Source organism: Ranitomeya imitator, chromosome 6 (genome assembly GCF_032444005.1).
Source record: "Ranitomeya imitator isolate aRanImi1 chromosome 6, aRanImi1.pri, whole genome shotgun sequence".
Classification (NCBI taxonomy): Eukaryota; Metazoa; Chordata; class Amphibia; order Anura; family Dendrobatidae; genus Ranitomeya; species Ranitomeya imitator.
In genome coordinates, this window is record NC_091287.1 from 474,715,367 (window position 1) to 474,738,881 (window position 23,515).

The window sequence follows — 23,515 nt, forward strand, 5'->3', positions numbered from 1 at the left end:
TATATATATATATATATATAAACAAAGGAAAAGGAAATATAGGAAAATAACGTGGAAGTATATTGCATTTAAAACACTGCAATAATATATTATTGATCAATCATGATTCTTCAAAGCTCTAATAATAATTTAAGAAGTTGATATTCAGGAAACGCACTCAATATGTTTCCTGAAAAATAGCCTTTTAACTTGAGAAGACACACTAATTTCATGGTGTAATATTATGATCAGGGAAATAAGTGTTAATACAGCACTTTGTCATTAATGTCCAACGGCCTTAGGATGGGCAAATGTCTTATCAGCTTTCCATGTTAAAAAGAGATCTGTCGGCTAAAAACAATATATGGTTCATTCATGTTGTGATCTTTGTTACATTAATGATATCACTATTCATTTTTCTTTTTTCTTTATTATTATTGCAGTTGACCTGAGCTATCTCCAATAATGACTGGCAAAACACAGACTAGCAACGTCACAAACAAGAACGATCCGAGGTCAATCAATTCCAGAGTCTTCATTGGCAACCTTAATACAGGCATTGTGAAAAAAAGTGACATTGAAGCAATATTTGCAAAATATGGGAAAATAGTTGGATGCTCGGTACATAAAGGATATGCATTTGTACAGTACGTCAGTGAAAGACATGCAAGGGCTGCGGTGGCAGGAGAGTACGCGAGGATCATTGGAGGTCAACCACTAGGTAAGAAATCAGATATGGCTCCTCTGATATGAGTATTTCGCTATCGTCTGTGTTCTGTGAGTGGTGTTAGCAGATTGGGACTCTTTCTGTGTTTTGAAGTAAATGTAACCCTCTCAATACTGTGTTTGGTATCTAAATATGTTCACAATTCTGAGCTAAAAAAAATGGCATTACATTCAGCCAGAGATTTATAGCTCAGGTTCAGATTAAAAAAATGTCAAGAAACATTAGGAAACTTGTACAAAATGTTTGTCCTTAAAACAATATGGTTTTAGAAAAGGTTTATTAATTGGCTTTGGAATAGTTTTATTCCCTTAGTGACCAACCAAGTTTTCAAATCTGACGTGTCACTTTATGTGGCAATAACTCTGAAATGTTACAGCACATCCAAGCGATTTTCAGATTGGTTTTTTCATGACACGTTGTACTTTATCTTAATAGTAAATTTAAGTTGTTACCTTTTACGTTTATAAAAATATCTGAAATTGGACAAAAATGTCCCCAAAATTAGCAATTTTCAAACTTTGAATGATCCTCCCCTTATTTCAGCTTGTCATACCACAAAAAATAAGTTCATGAGTAATATTTCCCTCATATCTGCTTTAAATCAGCGCCGTCTGTAAAATGTTCTTTCAGTTTCTTAGGATTAAAAATGTAGTAGCAATTTTTCTTGTTTTTTTTCAAGAAAATTTACAAAACTTATTCTTTCTAGAGACTTATTCAGTTTTGAAATGACTTTGGGGGTCCTAACTATTGGAATATCACCAAAGTGACACTATTTTAGAAACAGCGCCCCTCAACATATTCAAAATTGCTTTCAGGTAGTTTATTAACCCTTCAGGTGCTCTTCAGGAATTAATGCAAAGTAGCGTGACAGGAAAGGAAAACTGTTCTTTTTACAACCTAAATGTTGCTAACGTCTGAACAGGTCCCTATAGTCGAAAGACTCTGAGGCTGTGAATTGTCATGGCAACCATCAGGACCACATAATCATGATCTCAGGGTGTTGATGGGGTTAAAGAGGGAGCCCTCACACTCTGTTAACCACCTAGAAACCATAGTCACTGTTAACTGTAGCAGATTCTAAGGGGTTAAATGGCCAAGGTCGGTGTGGCTGAGGCAGCAGGGCGTCAACTATAGTGTACAGCCAACAAATGGTGCATTTTCATCCATCGGAGGGAAGCTATTCTCTTATATCTCAGTACAGTGAAAAGACGTATCGGTGGTCACTCGGGGGTTAAGCAGGCAATAAAGCATTTGTGCACATGTTATATGTATTGAGGATTTTCCCTACTTTGTAATAGTTGTAGCTTTAGTTTCAGGCAAATAATTTTGCATAATTGTATTGTGTTTTTATTTGAGTTATTTCTAGATGGCACCAGGATGTATGATACCAATTTATTGTCCATGGCTTTGTAACTTCAAGGGATTGTATCACTTATTTTATTTGTAACGATTAAAACCAGGTAGAGAAACATTCTTTATTGTATGTTCTTATTTTTAGATTTTTGTGCCTTTTTTATTTTACTTTCTGTCGATGATTATGGTGACAGTCATATTGCATGGGGCTGCTGTTATGTTGGATGCTTTACAAAAAGCCACATGCTAAATGACCTCTATAGTCCGAAGATGTTAATTCACTCATTTTTTTTAGACACGCTCTGTGACCTGTGCAGAGGCTATTGTGCAGGGAGTAGGAGGAGGTGAGCCAGGGCCATCACCTACTGTTAATGGTGTGATCATGTATTATCTATATGTAGATGCTGCCAGTCATTGTAATCCTGCCTGTGGCGATAATGAGATGACCACTGAAAAGTGATCACTATAGAACAGATAATATCAGGTTTTGTGACCAAATGGAAAACTGAGACATTTCAGAATTTTTCAGTATAGTGATATGGAAATTGATAAAAAAGTAAACGTTACCAGATTTTTTAAAACAAATACATTTAATATAAAATGCTATTTTAAAGTGTAGAATATTTTCTGGACAAACATTCTGTTTAAATAGACATCTAAGGACTCATTCACACGTCAGTTTTTCACATACAAGCACTATCCATTTTTTTCGATGTTGCAGTCTGTGGTGCAGTTCACACTTCAGTGACTTTTTGCTGGCCGAGTTCTCTATGCAAAATCACGTTGACATGTCCAATATTGATCCGAGTATCGGATGAAGCTTACCAATAAAATTCTATGATCTCGTAAAAAATTCAAACAGCACTCAGCTGCGAACCATGAGCTGTCTGTTTTTCACTAACTGATCGGAGAAGGTGGAGAAACTACTTTTTATTATAAGTAAAAAACACTGATGAAACTCTAACCAAACTCTTCTGAAAATGTGATGAAAAACATTGATGAAACTCGGTCCGTTTTTCTCGTACATAAAAAAAAACTGATGTCTGCATGATGCTTTATGCTGATAACAAATATTTACCAGGGAAGTTGTGGACTGTCAACCTTTAAAATATGAGTGTAATAATGGTTAGACCACTGGTAGTCCACCTAAAGCACGGAGAACTTATTTATGGCCTCCTTGACCTCACTGGTTGATGCATGTTACTTTCAATGCTTCATGCTAGATGCATGTCTGTAGTCTCTGCATATTATATGAGAGTTGTAAAAAAATCATGTAAACTAAGGCCGGTTTCACACTAATCAGCCACTTTGAGTTCCGTTATTCACTATAAAGGACTGTGCATGTATTGCCTCCATATTCCAGGAAGGCAGAGATGCCATGAGAGGTGGTGAGTAGGGTTGAGCGACTTTTCCTTTTTTGAGGTCAAGTCGGGTTTCTCAAAAGTCGAGTCGAGTGAAATCGGCCGATCACCTTGAAAAGTCGGGGTCGGAGGATCGGCCGAAACACGAAACCCAACGCAAGTCAATGGGAAATCTATAAAATCAGTCACTGGCTTTACCACTCTGGCGGAGAAAATTGCGCGGGAGCCCACGCCAATTTTTTCTGCGATTTAACCCTTAAATTTAATAGCTACAGGCTGTAATTATAAAATTTCAGGGTTAAATCGCGGAAAAAATTGGCGTGGGCTCCCACGCAATTTTTTCCGCCAGAGTGGTAAAGCCAGTGACTGATGGCAGATATTAATAGCCTAGAGAGGGTCCACGGTTATTGGCCCCCCCCTGGCTAAAAACATCTGCCCCCAGCCACCCCAGAAAAGGCACATCTGGAAGATGCGCCTATTCTGGCACTTGGCCACTCTCTTCCCATTCCCGTGTAGCGGTGGGATATGGGGTAATGAAGGGTTAATGTCACCTTGCTATTGTAATGTGACATTAAGCCAAATTAATAATGGAGAGGCGTCAATTATGACACCTATCCATTATTAATCCAATAGTATGAAATGGTTAAAAAAACACACACAATATTGCAAAGTATTTTAATGAAATAAAGACACAGGTTGTTGTAATATTTTATTATACTCTCAATCCACCTGAAGACCCTCGACCTGTAACAAATTAAAAATAATAAAGCAACAATATCTCATACCTTCCGTCGATATGTCCCACGATGTAAATCCATCTGAAGGGGTTAAAATATTTTACAGGCAGGAGCTCTGCTATAATGCAGCTGTGTTCCTGCCTGCAAAACCCTGGGGAATGAAGGTAATGTAGGTCAATGACCTGTAGTTACCTTCATTCGCGGTGATGCGCTCTCTGCTGGATGTCCTCATATGAACTCGAGCCTGGGAAATTTTCTGAATATTTTCCCACAGTGAGATCGGGTCGGGTTTCACGAAACCCGACTTTGCCAAAAGTCGTTGACTTTTGAAATTGGCCGATCTGTTTCGCTCAACCCTAGTAAAGATGACACAGTCATCACACTCTGACCCTCTGATCAAAGATACTGATGTGCAATTTTTGTGGACGAGAAAAATCACTGATGTCTGAATGAGCCTTCACAGGAAGTTTGCAAAACAAAGCAGTTTCATTTAAAACTTTACATTCCAAAGAGCAACAAAAAGCATATATACTATTTTATATTATTTTAAATAAGTAAATAATATATATATATATATATATATATATATATATATATATATATATATATATATACACATATATATTTAAATACCGTACAATCCTTGTATGATATTTTAATACCCAATCTTTCTTTATAATTTCATCCGGGGCAAATCTTAATAGTCTATGGAGATGTGTAGTCTATGGAGTCTCTCCTCTGTCCCTTCAGACTAAGGATAGGTTGACATAACCCCACATACGATAAAAACAGACCGATATTCTGACAGACATAATAAGAGTTTGATCAAAGTAGCATCAGTTTCTCTTTTACATGGAGTGAAAAAAAAAAATTTCTCCTCCTTTTCCTTTCTGACACTCCGTGAAATTTGGACTGCACTCATATGTCATCCAAGTTCGGTTCGATTTTTTCCACGGTCCCATAGATTTGTATTATGGATTTTGATCCGACCCTTGGATCAAAATCAGACTTGTCTCCGTTTTTTCACTTGGTCCAAGGGAATAATCGGAAATGTGCACTGCCCCATAGAATGTCATAGGTTTGAGTGCTATTCATGAAAATCATGGATAGCACACGTACAAGATTGGTGGTGTGAATGAGCGCTAACATTGATTTTGTTCGCTTCTCTGTGACTATTTTATATATGGGAATTCTGAGATTCTGACATATTGTGCATTTTATACATGGATATAAACTGTATGTAGTTGCATAATTTACAATATATCAGAAGTTGACTGCAAAATGCTAAAGTGACACTTTGCGCAGGACTGAGCGGCTGCGATATGTGAGCTCTGAGATAACCCAACCTCATTTTATTCTATTTCCCTCTGAATAAAATGAGAAACTCCTGTGCGCGGCCATTACATCTTGCTGGGTAACCGCACAGAGATATGATGTCCTCTGGCTCATATTCGACTTTACCCCAGTCAGTCTCAGAATCTGATGTCCAGTAATGCACATTAAATGGTGACTTCTGAGGAATGATTGTCCAGCCACAACATAAACAATCGAAGCTTCTTGGCGATTCTATTTTATAATCCCGCTGAATCTCTTATTCTCCACTTTGACATTGGTAAAGTAATCATCATCATTACTTATCTGTCACGTATAACACAAAAGTCTAATTTTCATAAATTGTTCATCTGAAGAAGTTCTGGTGTGGTCCAGCCCGCTCTATCACTAATGAGAAGAGACACATTGCCGATAGGCATTTGGTTTTACAATTCAGCGGTTCTCTTGCAATCCCGTAATGATATACGGTGCATTCACAAAGTATCCAGACCCTTTCATTATTTTCCTCATTTTGTTACATTATTATCTTATTCTAAAATGTATATTATTAGTTTTTCTAATCAGTTTACACATAATTTCACATGATTTACAAAACTTCTACATATGTACTACCAATGAAAAAGCTGAAATATCTGAGCATGTACCATATGTACATGTCATTATATCTATAAGTATTCAGGGCTTAGCCTTGGTTCTTTGTTGAGACAATGTCTGCATTAATGCTGGGGTGTATGGCCCGCATTAGGTCATGAAAAATATACAAGATCCGTTCAGATGAATGAATTCGTGCACATAACCATGCATGGAAGCTTTATGATGTGTCTATTGACATTGACAATGGGTGCCGTTACGAAAACCAGTAAGTGTTAATGCACAGAAGAACATTTCTGTAATGGCCTTACTTTCTATACAGTATAGTATTGAAGACATCTCTGGCATCTCTTCACTTCTCCCCACTCTTGATTGTCCATGGAGAGCAGCGCCACCTCTGTCTCTGCTGTCAATCAAGAAGCGCTGGCTGGCCTTGGCGGAAAGAAGCAAAGAGGAGCTGTAGACTGTAAGTGGATTCAGTTGGCTGGAATACGTAATGTGTGCTGATGGAGTAAATCGATTCTTCAACAATGATAAAAAAAGGCTTTTTATTCACAACGTGATAAAATGTGTTTTTTTTCACATTGTGAATAAATGACCAACTGGATCCAATATCTCCTGGAGGATTTATCTACCGGCCACAAGGCAGCAGCTGCAATTGTTCTTCATGCATACATAGGAGTTGTACCTGTCACAACTCCACCAGGTGAGCGTAGCAAGCTCACTCTCTCTCCTACCCTAGGATATCACTCTGTTCTGCACGTCTAGATTTATTTCTAGACTGCAAGTGTACTCATACACCCGCTATGCTACTTAGAGATCTAATTTGCATATCAATAATAACGCAATATATTAACACACCAATTGCTGTCAAAGTTCACCGTAAGGTAACAAATATAATTGATAAGAAAAAAAATTCAGCTCACCTCTGAGATGCTCTTCCAATTCGGGAGGAGTACTGGGTCCCTGCTGCTACACAGTGCTGAAGTTGATTGACGGAAATAGAGTTGGAACCAGCTCACGAGCTCGTTCCAACTCTATTTTCATCAATCAACAAATATAATTAACAGTTTGCCATAAGGCAACAAATCCCTTAACTAAAGACCTAAAATGTAACTTTTATTATTAACGACTAAAGGAAACAAAATAATTAAAACTCGCACAAAATCAGTTTCTATTTGTGGACACCAGCGTGCTAGTATTTTGTGGGAGTTTTAATATTTTGGTTCCTTTAGTTGTTAATAATAAAAGTTAAAGTTTAGGTCTTTACTAGTTAAGGGATTTGTTGCCTTATGGCAAACTGTTAATTACATTTTGATGCAATGGCACCTCAGATGGTGTCAAAATAGCTATCTTCCATAATGTTTTATACTGCCTTAACCTGCATTACCTCAGCTTGTGCACTTCTTACTGTTACTATGCAATGTTTCAACCATAATAGGTCTTTGTCATGCTTGACCAAGACCTATTATAGTTGAAACGTTGCATGATGGCAGAATAAAGCTCTTTCAATCTTTCATCACCTGGATGGGATGCTGTTGCTTTTTTGTTCTGGACTGTGACTTCTCTCCAATTGGGCCATTGGATTGGAATGTGCATTCTTGCGTTGAAGTGCGGTCGGCTGCAATTTATTTCTGTTTCTTACTTTTACTGTCATGTTCTCATTAAGTACTGTCCAGTATATCAGGAGACACTTCGGAATGTTTTGTGTACTATTGCAATCCATTATTTACAATAGTTAAGGGAGTATAAATGTCCTTACAAAGACCATTGGGACCCATATGATCCAAAGAGAGAGGTAGTGTACATACTGTACCTCCACTCCATTCATTTCTATGAAAGTGGTGGAAATAGCCAATGGAGCATGTGCACTACCACTCAATTCACAATGGGGACTTTAGAATTTTCTTTTCAGATCATCCAGAGCAGTCAATGTAGTTAGTGGTAAACTCCACAATTTCCCCTTGCTGTTATGGTACTGTAGTGGAGTGTGGTCAAATACAGCATGATGTCTAATATTAATATTTTAAAGAATAAGAATGGACATATATGGTAATGCACCAAGTTGAACAACATTCAATTCAATCCCAAGTTTTCTTATACTTGGAGCTAGAAGTACAATATAAAGGCAGGAGAAAGGAATATTTTTCCATTTACTATTTACTGGTGATGGGTGGGTCCGTGGAAGTTCGGATCCGTCGGGCTCAGGTCCAAACATTTTTAAAAAGTTTGGTTCGGGTACTTGAGTGGTACCCGAACTCGAAGCTGGACCCCACTCGCATGAATGGGGTCACCCGAACATCCAGTGTTTCTCACGCTGTCATCTATGTGACAGAGAAACAACTGCTCTGATCAGCGGTAAGTTTATTACCGCCTGTCACAGCACCTCTGACCAACATTAAAAAGGTTCCACCCATCACAGGTTTCGGCTGATGAGAGTACTTATCTCATCATCGTATGCCTGGTCTCACTCATAGCAGCGAGAGCAGGCATACAATAATAAGAGTATTCAGAATCATCAGCTGTCGCCAGGGCAATAAATAAAAAGAAAATAATGGCATGAGAACCACTTTATTTTTGCTAACCAGCAAAGATAAAGCTGACAGCTGCGGACTGCAGCCCCCAGCTGTCAGTCTTATATTGGCTGGTTAGGAAAAATAGAGGGGTCCTCACATTGTATTTTTTAACTACTTAAATAAATAATTTAATCAAAAATGTTGTGGGGTTCTCACCATTTTTGACAACTAGCCATCTAAAGCAGACAGCTGGGGGCTGGAATTCTCAAACTGGGAAGGGGCCATGGAAATTGGCCCTACCCAGCCTAAAAATAGAAACCTTCAGTGCATCTACTGTATCTGCTGGATGTTCGGGCTCCCGAACCCAAACAGTAACATTGACTCCAGGGAGAAGTCCTTGTTTGGGGTCCTTGCACGAACACTCCCATCCTTAGTAACATAGTAACATAGTAACATAGTAACATAGTTAGTAAAGCCAAAAAAAGACATTTGTCCATCCAGTTCAGCCTATATTCCATCATAATAAATCCCCAGATCTACGTCCTTCTACAGAACCTAATTGTATGATACAATATTGTTCTGCTCCAGGAAGACATCCAGGCCTCTCTTGAACCCCTCGACTGAGTTCGCCATCACCACCTCCTCAGGCAAGCAATTCCAGATTCTCACTGCCCTAACAGTAAAGAATCCTCTTCTATGTTGGTGGAAAAACCTTCTCTCCTCCAGACGCAAAGAATGCCTCCTTGTGCCCGTCACCTTCCTTGGTATAAACAGATCCTCAGCGAGATATTTGTATTGTCCCCTTATATACTTATACATGGTTATTAGATCGCCCCTCAGTCGTCTTTTTTCTAGACTAAATAATCCTAATTTCGCTAATCTATCTGGGTATTGTAGTTCTCCCATCCCCTTTATTAATTTTGTTGCCCTCCTTTGTACTCTCTCTAGTTCCATTATATCCTTCCTGAGCACCGGTGCCCAAAACTGGACACAGTACTCCATGTGCGGTCTAACTAGGGATTTGTACAGAGGCAGTATAATGCTCTCATCATGTGTATCCAGACCTCTTTTAATGCACCCCATGATCCTGTTTGCCTTGGCAGCTGCTGCCTGGCACTGGCTGCTCCAGGTAAGTTTATCATTAACTAGGATCCCCAAGTCCTTCTCCCTGTCAGATTTACCCAGTGGTTTCCCATTCAGTGTGTAATGGTGATATTGATTCCTTCTTCCCATGTGTATAACCTTACATTTATCATTGTTAAACCTCATCTGCCACCTTTCAGCCCAAGTTTCCAACTTATCCAGATCCATCTGTAGCAGAATACTATCTTCTCTTGTATTAACTGCTTTACATAGTTTTGTATCATCTGCAAATATCGATATTTTACTGTGTAAACCTTCTACCAGATCATTAATGAATATGTTGAAGAGAACAGGTCCCAATACTGACCCCTGCAGTGCCCCACTGGTCACAGCGACCCAGTTAGAGACTATACCATTTATAACCACCCTCTGCTTTCTATCACTAAGCCAGTTACTAACCCATTTACACACATTTTCCCCCAGACCAAGCATTCTCATTTTGTGTACCAACCTCTTGTGTGGCACGGTATCAAACGCTTTGGAAAAATCGAGATATACCACGTCCAATGACTCACCGTGGTCCAGCCTATAGCTTACCTCTTCATAAAAACTGATTAGATTGGTTTGACAGGAGCGATTTCTCATAAACCCATGCTGATATGGAATTAAACAGTTATTCTCATTGAGATAATCCAGAATAACATCCCTCAGAAACCCTTCAAATATTTTACCAACAATAGAGGTTAGACTTACTGGCCTATAATTTCCAGGTTCACTTTTAGAGCCCTTTTTGAATATTGGCACCACATTTGCTATGCGCCAGTCCTGCGGAACAGACCCTGTCGCTATAGAGTCACTAAAAATAAGAAATAATGGTTTATCTATTACATTACTTAGTTCTCTTAGTACTCGTGGGTGTATGCCATCCGGACCCGGGGATTTATCTATTTTAATCTTATTTAGCCGGTTTCGCACCACTTCTTGGGTTAGATTGGTGACCCTTAATATAGGGTTTTCATTGTTTCTTGGGATTTCACCTAGCATTTAATTTTCCACCGTGAATACCGTGGAGAAGAAGGTGTTTAATATGTTAGCTTTTTCCTCGTCATCTACAACCATTCTTTCCTCACTATTTTTTAAGGGGCCTACATTTTCAGTTTTTATTCTTTTACTATTGATATAGTTGAAGAACAGTTTGGGATTAGTTTTACTCTCCTTAGCAATGTGCTTCTCTGTTTCCTTTTTGGCAGCTTTAATTAGTTTTTTAGATAAAGTATTTTTCTCCCTATAGTTTTTTAGAGCTTCAATGGTGCCATCCTGCTTTAGTAGTGCAAATGCTTTCTTTTTACTGTTAATTGCCTGTCTTACTTCTTTGTTTAGCCACATTGGGTTTTTCCTATTTCTAGTCCTTTTATTCCCACAAGGTATAAACCGCTTACACTGCCTATTTAGGATGTTCTTAAACATTTCCCATTTATTATCTGTATTCTTATTTCTGAGGATATTGTCCCAGTCTACCAGATTAAGGGCATCTCTAAGCTGGTCAAACTTTGCCTTCCTAAAGTTCAGTGTTTTTGTGACTCCCTGACAAGTCCCCCTAGTGAAAGACAGGTGAAACTGTACAATATTGTGGTCGCTATTTCCTAGATGCCCTCGCTATTTCCTAGATGCCCTAGATCCTTACTCTTTACCTACTATTCACTCTCAATGTTTGTAATGTAGACAGAATTATGGTCCTGATAGAAATAGTTTAAACTTTCAAGTTTTGTGATCCTGCCATCAATAAGAGGATAAATTCATCTTTAACTGTTTTCATCTCTTATTTTCCCTTTCTGCTCATTCGACTTTGCTATGTTTCCCGACGTCGTTCTTAATGCTCCATAAATGCTATACTCTGTAGTTGATTGCTCTGTCTTTAAATACTACTTACTGGATTAAAGAAAAATAGAGAATGTAGAATGTCTTTATGTCTCTTTGGAGAATTCAGATCACATATTTTATCCAGTCCAGAGACTACCTACTGGAAGGCATGTTAGCTTTCCTCTAGAAGTAAGAAAGCTTGCTCTCTTATTCTACCAATTGCAGGTTGCTACCCTATAAGTGTCGATGTCTGACACTTAAACCAGGTTTGCCACATGATTTTTTTTGGAGAGTATCCTTTTTTATTTAATTACTTTAGTCATGTGGCAAGTTGTTAAAACATGTGGCAATTTTTGTTAATTTTTTTCTCTTATAATGTAGCTACCTCCAAGCAGTGGCAGTTGAGAGTCAGATTTCTTCTTCTCAATTCTTCATTTCCACACCATAGGCCCAGGTAGCATTGCCTGTCCGTAAAACTGCGTCTCCATTAAAGGAATCAAATTGAGAAAAAATTGGTGTGCACTAGGTGTTTAAAATGGATGGCGAGGTGCTGGTGTAATGGACTATATGAGTCCGCAATAGTCAAGATAAACAGAATACACTGCACTCTCTGGGAATATCCGTGACATGCTCACGTTCAGCTAGGGGCGGGAGTGCCGCTTATACAGCCATTATTCCAGGCCCCACATTTGCCGGGACGGTTGACTAATTGTCAGATCCCAATCACGCAGTATTACAGAGCAATTATATTTCTCAAGGGATCTCCCTGTATATCTTACCAATCTCATGCAAAGCGATCATATGATAAATACTCAGGACGAGTCGAAACGTCAGTTTGATTTCTGGTCACTTTCTGCATTATTGAATCTTATGTTTAATGTATCCTAATTAAATTTCATTATTACTGCAACATATATTTCCAGAGAGTGCGGTGTATTCTCTCCATCAAAGGAAACGGTACCCATTTGAGGACACTTTGTGTGCCTTCTCCTGGAAGATACTATGTGATGTTTAATTACTCCTGTGTTGTGAATTCTGCTCTTGGGTTCCCTCTAGTGGTTGTTGGTGGGAATGCAGTTGTCTCTGACTCGCAGTCCGTGCCAGGTGTATCGGATAATTACAATTCTGACTGGGATATTTAGGTGTGCAGGATCCTTTAGCCCTTACCAGTTGTCAATGTTTCTTTGGAAGTATTGGATCTCTGCCTGGCCTCTCCTGCTTATCTGCCAGTTCAGCAAAGATAAGTGTCTGTTTCTTTTCCTGTGGCACACATGCAGTGTGCTTATTTTCAGTACTGTTCGTTTGTTTGTCTTTTGTCCAGATTAGACTGTGTCTGTGTTTTCTCAGTCTGGTTGGTTTCACTGGAGTTGCAGATATACGCTCCTACATCTTTAGTTAGATGTAGAAAGTTTTTTGTATATTCTGCTGTGGATTTTTGAAGGGTTTTATACTGACCGCACAGAACTCTGTCCTATCCTGTTCTATCCAGCTAGAGTGGCCTCCTGTGCTAAATCCTGTTTTTCTGCCTGTGTATGTTTTTTTTTTCCTCTCCGACTCACTGCCAATATTTGTGGGGGATTGTCTATCCTTTGGGGATTTTCTCTGAGGCAAGACAGTATTCCGATTTCCATCTTTAGGGGTATTTAGTCCTCTGGCTGTGACGAGGTGTCTAGGTGTGTTAGGTACAATCCACGGCTACTTCTAGTTGCGGTGTTAAGTTCAGGTTTGCGGTCAGTATAGTGGCCACTTTCTCCAGTGAAAGTTCTCATGCAGCTCCAAGGTCACCGGATCATAACACTCCTGTCTTTGCACTTGCCACATCTTGTGTTCTGCAAATTGGGTGGAGAGACCCTTCAAGACTGGTCAACCCTTCAAATAAAAATAATAAGCTCTTGTAAACCTAATATATAAGACATACAGACTTCATTCAAAATGGCTCAAACATTAGGTGGCAAAGATGACATTTTCCCCAAATATGCACAATTACGAGCTAACTAATTTATGGAAGAAAATGTTATTGATACCAATGCTTAATGCCATCGCACGCACCTACTCCATCTCTGTACTGCCAATGCCCACTAGACTAAGCAGGTTGTATTGTAATTTAGGAATATCTGTATGGTACATAAATGCCTCTTAATCCATCTCATTGTCTTTCTGTGTCTTGAAATCCTTTTTTTTCCCCAGGGATGTGAAATATAAGTGTGAAGTACTTAGCGATTTTGGATTGCTGTGCTGAATATTTATTCATAACCATTCATACATGTTACAAGAAGAAAATCTACTTGAATAAAATTGCTCATGATTACAGAAGGGAATTAACCAGCAGGAGTGTAACATTAACGTTCCTCTTATAAATGTTCATGTTCTTTCCAAAGAGTGAGGGATCATTGGATAGAAGTAGGAAACAGATTGAAATATTCGACTTAAGCCTGGCTTAGAAATGATACAACCTTTGAGATGAAACATAGAATGTCAATGGTCAAAGTCTTCATCCTTTTTTTTATTATATACATATTATTTTATATTTTGTTTTTTCTATACCGAGTAGATTTTCATAAGCATAAGGGTTTGCTTACACTGGCAAGTAGCTAGCGTATAACTCGGACAAGTGCAATCAGATGTTTGATCTAATGTTATATTATGGAGCAGTGCTGACAATCGATTCAGCATGAGAAAAAAATCTCTACATGCTGCAATTAGCAGTGTATATCGGACGACGTGAACCCATACAAATCTATGTGATTGTGCAAAACATTGGAGTGTCATACAAGTGCAGTGCGATATACACTGGCTTATACAATGGAGAAGATGGAAAAATTAAGTTCAGACAAAAAAGAAAAAAATGATGGTGCACTCACCGGTCCTGTGATTCAACAGTAGTTTATTGCGGCATATGCAGGAAAACAACTAGGGAGAACGTGGATTGAGGAGGACAACGGCCGTTTCGCGCGGCTGCGCTTCAACGGGTCCTGAAAAATTAAGCTCTCCATACTGACAGCTCAGTATGCCCCTTCCCCAGATTGGATGGCTGAGCGGCCATTAACCACACTGAGTGGAGCAATCGTGACATATTCCTTATGAACCTCTATAAGTGGCAAAGTAGAATTTGCAAAAATTGTGTATCGATGTGAAGATTAAAAGCAACTTCGCTTCCCTTTAATTCTCCCTTATTAGCTAAGTTTTACATTATTATAGCCTACTAATATATATTATCAGAGAACAGCAAATCATGACAAAAATCATATTACCAAACATAAGCTCAAAAACTTACAACCAATAAAGCACTTGTATAGCACAACGTGGTTCTGCGTAATTTCTTCGCTTCCGAGGTTTTAATCCAACCATAAAAGGCAATATTTTTCAGCCTTGATATTTTCTGACTGGCTCTAAATAACTTTTTGGAAGTGGAAATGAGTCCACAGTATTAAAAGATTTGCTTTGAAAGAACTCGTAAAGTACTTACAGAAATTGAGCGAAAACTTGATTTTTTTTTTTCATTTATTTTATTTTGAACTATTTTTGGTGAAATAAACTTTCAGATGATTTCTGACACTTCAATTTTAAAACAAACATATTAAATGTTTTAACTATATTTCAGATTTTCAATTCTTTTCATTTCCACAGTCTAACTCTATGCAGTACTCAAGAAAGTCAAATGAGCTTGCATTTATTAACAAAAAAAAAAATTAAATTCAGGCTTTAACTCTAAATGTTTATATATGGTGTTTAAATGTTATGTGACTGTCCCCAAAACTTACATTTTTACATTGGAATCTGGAGCATTCACAGTAGGCTAACATTTTTTGTTTGTTTAGTTTCTGAAATTCCTCTGTCAGCTTTGCTGTGTTAACTGGAACACAGTTAGCAGAGTCACCTCATTATTTAATAACCAATTTAATGGCTGATTATACCTTAGATGTATTGTCAGGAGCCTAGAGAATGCAAGATACATACAATAAGGCTTTGTATGCAGCTATTCTACCATAAATCACCCAAATTTGCCGATACAGACAGTACCGGAGAAATCCAGAAACATTTTGAAAAATAGAAAAATAATTGTAAATTAAAATGCATATACTTAGTAAAATATTTATAATTGAGAGTCCTCAGTGGTTGATACCTTTTAATAAGTACGGTACCAAGATATATTTCTTTCCTGTATACTTAAAACACTGTTCTTCCTCAAATGAGCTTGCAATCCCACAATAGCTTTCAAATCCATGGCTGCTCAATTGTGCTCAGTCATACAATAATATTTTTCGTGGTGAAATGATTGATCTAATCTTGTGTATTAATGTACATGTAGATGGAGCAGGTTTTATTGCTTCATTATACCCACCAATGACTACACTCCAGCCAATTAGGACCAGAAATTATTAATCAGTTTAAGCTGTGACATCAGCATTTTGGATCAGAAAATGTGCTGTAAGCATGAAGGGAGGTCGGTATCACGCCATGAAAGTTATGCGGGTGTAAAAGGTGAATGCTTTTAATGTAACGCTAGCAGAAGAGAATAAAGGCCATTTATTCTGCTCCCGTATTTTTTCCTGATATGACTTGACCTTTGGATTGAACCTTATGTCAAGCTATGTTCATTTCTTGGCTGTCAAAAATAGTTTAAAGTTTAGCAATGAATATATGGAGAAAATACCAGTGATTCGCAGATGAACAAAGCCCCACCTGTAGTCTCCGCAGAATAGTCTGGATTACAAGACATTGTAGATGATCGATATACAGTAGTTGTCAGGCGCTGGAATTGGCATTGAAACCAACAAATAAGATATTTCCTAGATGCTAGAAGAAGATTTATACTTCCAAGCATTAAACAGCAGGATGTAAATGAGCAAACCCTAGATGATATTGCAAGAGACAGAATTCACATCATAAAATAGGAAAAACTTCCCATGGGGTTTACAAAGAACTGACTTGCACAAGAGACAGTAAGTGATTTTTTTTAAGTAAATGAAAAGTCACATTGGATAGAAAATATCAGATATTATACAAATCATGGTATATTTTTTTTTAAAGTCACATTCTATCCCATATATAGGAAATATTAACATTTGTTTACTCAGGATTTGCATGACGGCAGGTGAAGACAGCCATAGATTTCTCATCCGAGAGAATTATGCAAATGACACTCTGATCAGACTCTGATCAGTGTGAGCATAGTGTGATCCGATTCTCTCGTATGAGAAGATGGAGAAAGAAATGTCTTCATCTTCTCTATTGGGTCAGTGCGTGGAAATCGGACTGGACTCAGATGTCATCCAAGTACACGCCGATGAGTTCCATGGACTTGCATGGCTGACTGCAATTTAAATATTGGACTAAACTCAGACATGTGAATTGCCCCATAGAATAACATTGGTCTGGATGTGATACGATGTTTTGTTGTCTCGCACTCAGACAGATAACAAGGTCATTTTCAGGAGCCCTTACTAAGATCCAGTTTTCCTTTTGGTACTCTATGGCAGCTGACCTAGGATAGTACAAATTCCCTCAGCATCCTGGGCGCCTCTTGCGATTACTTGGACCTTACGATGCATGAGGTTTAGTCCCAAAACATGATGACGTGTATCACATCATTAACACAATGGAGCCTTCGGATTGAAAGAAGCTCCCAAGATACAGACATTGAAGTGCTAGCTGCCAAAGGCTACTTTCACACTAGCAACGTTTGGCCTCCATCGCAATGCGTCGTTTTGGAGAATAAACGCATCCTGAAAAGTTGCCCGCAGGATGCGTTTTTTCTCCATAGACTTTCATTAGCGACGCATTGCAACGAATTGCCACACGTTGCATCCGTCGTGCGACGGATGCGTCGTGTTTTTGCAGTCCGTCGGAACAAAAAAGTTGCATGCAACGTTTTTTTGTCCGTCGGTCCTGCTTTTTCTGACCGCGCATGCGCGGCCTGAACTCCGCCCCCTCCTGCATCTGCTGCCCCCGATGTTCATTTTCTTCACAGTTTGCATCGGTACCTCGGGCTGACGCATGGCGTCGGCCCTATACCGACGTTAGTGTGAAAGTAGCCAAAGAGTATTGAAGCAGAACGGACGCCGGATCAGGGTAGGGTGAATCTGTTTTCTCATCTCCATCATTTTCTAATCTTAGCTGCAATATGGTTAGCATACAATATATGCATACATTCTTTTGACTTTTAACAACTTCACTGCTGAGGAGAGGACAGCAACATTTTCTTGTAAACTTTTTTCATATTTCCTATAGTTACATTTTCTCATAGACATATCTAACTGTACTCTAGAGTATCAGTCACAGCTGATTGATCCAAACCTATGTAGTTCTCATTGTGTTTAAATGAATTGACATTACAGCAGAGGTTAATCATCCAAAAAGCAGCCCAGATACCTCTCGTGTAATTCATAACAACCATAAAGAAAGCTTTGGAAGATTTCAAAAAGGGGCTTTCAAGGACTAATAATTTTTCGAACTGTGCTCATCCACTGCAGGTCCAAGCTTGCTTCTCTGCCACCCCTTCTCTTTTTTGAGCAGCTGCAACAGTACACATGATGGCTGCAACTAATCACTGGTCTGAGCAGTCACTCTTGTGTCATTGGATCACTGATTGATTGTAGCGGTTTCATAAAACATCACGATTGTAGACTGTCAACAATGACCAAGGAACCAAGGTTCTCTTCTGCTTTGGATTATTTGTTCATATCCCTATAAACTCCCTTTACATTGGATATATATGCTAATTAGAACATTCAAATGCTGAAGTATATAATATTGTAGGTTTTTCAATGGCTCTAGGAGTAAAAAAATATGTTATATAAAATGTTATTGCCTAATTTTTACCAGTAAATAGATGCCTGGTAAGTTATTGTCACAAAGTCTGATTTATTGTACAGCCTGAGCCAAGATAAGCAGCTTTCACAACAACCAAAGGGACAGTTGTAGACAGTTAACAAGTTAGGCCTCTTTCACACTTCCGTCTTTCAGCTCCCGTCACAATCCGTCATTTTTTGAGAATGCTGGATCCGGCAAAAAAATTTGCAGGATCCTGCATTTTTTCATAGACTTGTATTAGCGATGGAATGTGACGGATGGCCATCCGTTTCATCCATCTTTCACTGGATCCTGCATAAAAAACGGTCCGTCGGGCAGAGAAAACGTTCAGAGGAACTTTTTTCTGCACGTTGTAAAATCGATCAGCGACGCATCCTGCACTGCCTGTCAATGGCTACAATAGTTGCCTATGGGCGCAGGATGCGTCACTGCCTGTGAAAAACAGGAATCCAGGGACGGGTCCCGCCTTTTCAAAGAGAGCATGCATGGAAGAATTTCCCGTCAGGGAAATTCTCTCTCACTCGCTCTCTTTCTCTTTTTACTATTGATGCTGCCTATGCAGCATCAATAGTAGCAAGATATAATGTTAAAAATAATTTAAAAATTGCAATATTCTCACCTACTGGCATTCCCGTGCAGTGTCACTGATGCTCCTGGCAGCTAGCGCTACTTCCTAGTAATACATTGCGAAATCTCGCGAGAAGTCGCGGTCTCGCGAGACCACGACTACTTGCGAGATTTCGCAATGTATTACTAGGAACGCTAGCTGCCGGGAGCATCGCTGCGCGGGAATGCCGGTAGGTGGGAATACTGCGATTTTTTTATTTTTTTTTAACCTGGTTTGTGTCGTGTATGCGTTTTCGCTGCAGAAAACAGCTGCGAAGACGCATACACAACCGGTGCACATAATCACGACATAACCACAATCTGCACAGGATCCGTCATTTCAACGTCTTGACGGATCCTGTGCAGATTTGGAAGACGGAAGTGTGAAAGAGGCCTTAGGAGGCAGGTAGCACTAATATTGTCAGGGCTTATCTCAAATTACTGACTTCTACTTTTTTTAAAAGAATGTTTTATATTCTTTTTTGGTAATTCTTTGACTACTGCTGTTATGAGACATAGAGTCATTAGATGAGAATGGTGTCCTTCCTTAGGACAATTAGCTACCCCCTTAAAGTTATGGAACGTAAACCTCAACCTTTAGGAACTAAAGTATTAAAACAATAGTAAAACGAAGTAAAATGTTTATATAAGTTCTCATATTGAGGGTCTATTACTAATCGACATTATCATGTTCTAACAGAGGGTCTGTGCTGGTCTTCCCTGACCAAAGTGACAACTAGTGGAAGACCTTGTCTGCGACCTTGGCTTCTGACTGTCAGGGACAATATCGGTTAATGGCATTACTAATTACATTTTCTGAAATTCCAAGTAATGTAATATTTTGTTACACATGGCTGAGCAGCTTGGGAGAAATGTATTTACTGGATTTTAATAAACTGACAAGAATCAGCATTAGCAAAGTATAAATTGTGGAGTTGTATTTACCGGAAAATGTATTTTGTCTTATTGATATATCGTTTTGTGGATGCCACGCTGAAACAAGTGAGACTCTGACACATTATGCATGTATGTAAAGCACGTACTGAGCCTCACTTGGCAAAAAATAGTAGCTGCCTGACAAAAGCTGATGATATGATGGGTAAAATGTCAAGCACAATTTTATCAAATGAAATGAATCCCAATGAACATGTATATTACACTGTTGTGTCACTATGATGGGATCAAAATATTTCATACTATAATGTACTGTATATTCATGACATGGTGCTCAGAGGCTGCATTTACATTTCTGAACTCAGATACCATGATTTAGATCGAGCGATTCTAGATGCCTGTTAATCACATCAAAATATTAGAGAACAGGTATGTAAGACTTTGTTCACACTGATGTCAAGGTTTTAAATCATCCAAGATGGATATATACATATATATATATATATATATACATATATATATATACAGTGGGGCAAAAAAGTATTTAGTCAGTCAGCAATAGTGCAAGTTCCACCACTTAAAAAGATGAGAGGCGTCTGTAATTTACATCATTGGTAGACCTCAACTATGGGAGACAAACTGAGAAAAAAAAATCCAGAAAATCACATTGTCTGTTTTTTTATCATTTTTTTTGCATATTATGGTGGAAAATAAGTATTTGGTCAGAAACAAACAATCAAGATTTCTGGCTCTCACAGACCTCTTCTTTAAGAGTCTCCTCTTTCCTCCACTCATTACCTGTAGTAATGGCACCTGTTTAAACTTGTTATCAGTATAAAAAGACACCTGTGCACACCCTCAAACAGTCTGACTCCAAACTCCACTATGGTGAAGACCAAAGAGCTGTCAAAGGACACCAGAAACAAATTGTAGCCCTGCACCAGGCTGGGAAGACTGAATCTGCAATAGCCAACCAGCTTGGAGTGAGGAAATCAACAGTGGGAGCAATAATTAGAAAATGGAAGACATACAAGACCACTGATAATCTCCCTCGATCTGGGGCTCCACGCAAAATCCCACCCCGTGGGGTCAGAATGATCACAAGAACGGTGAGCAAAAATCCCAGAACCACGCGGGGGGACCTAGTGAATGAACTGCAGAGAGCTGGGACCAATGTAACAAGGCCTACCATAAGTAACACACTACGCCACCATGGACTCAGATCCTGCAGTGCCAGACGTGTCCCACTGCTTAAGCCAGTACATGTCCGGGCCCGTCTGAAGTTTGCTAGAGAGCATTTGGATGATCCAGAGGAGTTTTGGGAGAATGTCCTATGGTCTGATGAAACCAAACTGGAACTGTTTGGTAGAAACACAACTTGTCGTGTTTGGAGGAAAAAGAATACTGAGTTGCATCCATCAAACACCATACCTACTGTAAAGCATGGTGGTGGAAACATCATGCTTTGGGGCTGTTTCTCTGCAAAGGGGCCAGGACGACTGATCCGGGTACATGAAAGAATGAATGGGGTCATGTATCGTAAGATTTTGAGTGCAAACCTCCTTCCATCAGCAAGGGCATTGAAGATGAAATGTGGCTGGGTCTTTCAACATGACAATGATCCAAAGCACACCGCCAGGGCAACGAAGGAGTGGCTTCGTAAGAAGCATTTCAAGGTCCTGGAGTGGCCTAGCCAGTCTCCAAATCTCAACCCTATAGAAAACCTTTGGAGGGAGTTGAAAGTCCGTGTTGCCAAGCGAAAAGCCAAAAACATCACTGCTCTAGAGGAGATCTGCATGGAGGAATGGGCCAACATACCAACAACAGTGTGTGGCAACCTTGTGAAGACTTACAGAAAACGTTTGACCTCTGTCATTGCCAACAAAGGATATATTACAAAGTATTGAGATGAAATTTTGTTTCTGACCAAATACTTATTTTCCACCATAATATGCAAATAAAATGTTAAAAAAAACAGACAATGTGATTTTCTGGATTTTTTTTTCTCAGTTTGTCTCCCATAGTTGAGGTCTACCTATGATGTAAATTATAGACGCCTCTCATCTTTTTAAGTGGTGGAACTTGCACAATTGCTGACTGACTAAATACTTTTTTGCCCCACTGTATATATATGTATATATATATATATATATATATATATATACAAAATGTTTAAGATTTTTAATTAGATACTAATTACTTGTAACAGGATCTTGAGTTCTTTTTAAAAAAAAAAAAGCAGGCAGAATAGCACAACAGATTACATAACTCTGTTCTGGCCATAAGTCACAATGGAAACCTAAAAGAATGGAACTTTTATATAACTGATTTAAATTTAAAGAGGTTCTCCAGTATTATTCACACTTTAAAAAGGTTCTCTATGAAGAAATTGGTAAAGTATTGAAATCCTCTACAGCACTCCCGCAGGGAAAATGAAGCATTACATGATACCTACTAAAATCAGTTGTTGTTTATGTAATAAATATTTAGGGTCCTCCTTAGCTAAAGATGCTTTTTTTCACCATTTTCCTCTCCATCTCAACTCATGGAGGTCATGTAGGGAAGATTCCCCTCCCTTCTATTAACTCAAAATGTCTTAATAGAATTTAAAAGAGATTTTCTAAACCAAAGAGGGGTTATTCACAATTACAAAAATATTTTTTTTTCTAGAAACAATGCCACATTTATCCAATGGTTTCTATGACAGCCCTGTTGACTGAAATGGAAATTAGCTGCAATACCAGACACAACACTGAAATATTTGACCCTTTCTTCCAACCCTGGACAGCCCCTTGAAACAGAACCTGTCACTTCCTCCAAAAATGTAGTTATTATTATTATTATTATTTATTTATATAGCACCATTGATTCCATGGTGCTGTACATGAGAAGGGGTTACATACAAGTTACAAATGTCACATACAGTAAACAAACTAACAATGACGGACTGATACAGAGGGGCGAGGACCCTGCCCTTGCGGGCTTACATTCTACAGGATTATGGGGAAGGAGACAGTAGGTTGAGGGTTGCAGGAGCTCCGGTGTTGGTGAGGCGGTAGCTCCGGTGTTGGTGAGGCGGTTGCTCCGGTGTTGGTGAGGCGGTAGCTTCGTTGGTGATGAGGCAGCAGCGGTGTCAGTGCAGGCTGTAGGCTTTCCTGAAGAGATGAGTTTTCAGGTTCCGTCTGAAGGATCTGACTGTGGTTGATAGTCGGACGTGTTGGGGCAGAGAGTTCCAGAGGATGGGGGATATTCGGGAGAAGTCTTGGAGGCGATTGGATGAGGAGCGAATAAGTGTGGAGGAGAGAAGGAGGTCTTGGGAGGACCGGAGGTCACGTGAGGGAAGATATTGAGAGATTAGTTCAGAGATATATGGAGGAGACAGGTTGTGGATGGCTTTGTAGGTCAGTATTAGCAATTTGAACTGGATACGCTGAGGGAATGGGAGCCAGTGAAGAGATTTGCAGAGGGGGGAAGCGGAAGAGTAGCGAGGAGAGAGATGGATTAGTCGGGCAGCAGAGTTAAGGATGGACTGGAGAGGTGCAAGGGTGTTAGCAGGGAGGCCACAGAAAAGGATGTTGCAGTAGTCAAGGCGGGAAATGATGAGGGCGTGCACAAGCATTTTAGTAGATTGGGGGTTGAGGAAAGGACGGATCCTGGAGATAT

General features: G+C 39.1%; 1 protein-coding gene across 3 annotated transcripts in view; it reads left to right on the forward strand.

The window, feature by feature from the left end:
• RALYL (RALY RNA binding protein like) overlaps positions 1–23,515 on the forward strand; it is a 1,030,045-nt gene that overhangs the window by 467,518 nt on the left and 539,012 nt on the right. For all 3 annotated transcript variants that reach the window (XM_069731545.1, XM_069731544.1, XM_069731543.1), the window contains exon 3: positions 423–700. In XM_069731545.1, the coding sequence (XP_069587646.1) occupies positions 445–700 (256 nt within the window). In that variant the 5' untranslated portion in view covers positions 423–444. The remainder of the gene's footprint in view (positions 1–422; positions 701–23,515) is intronic.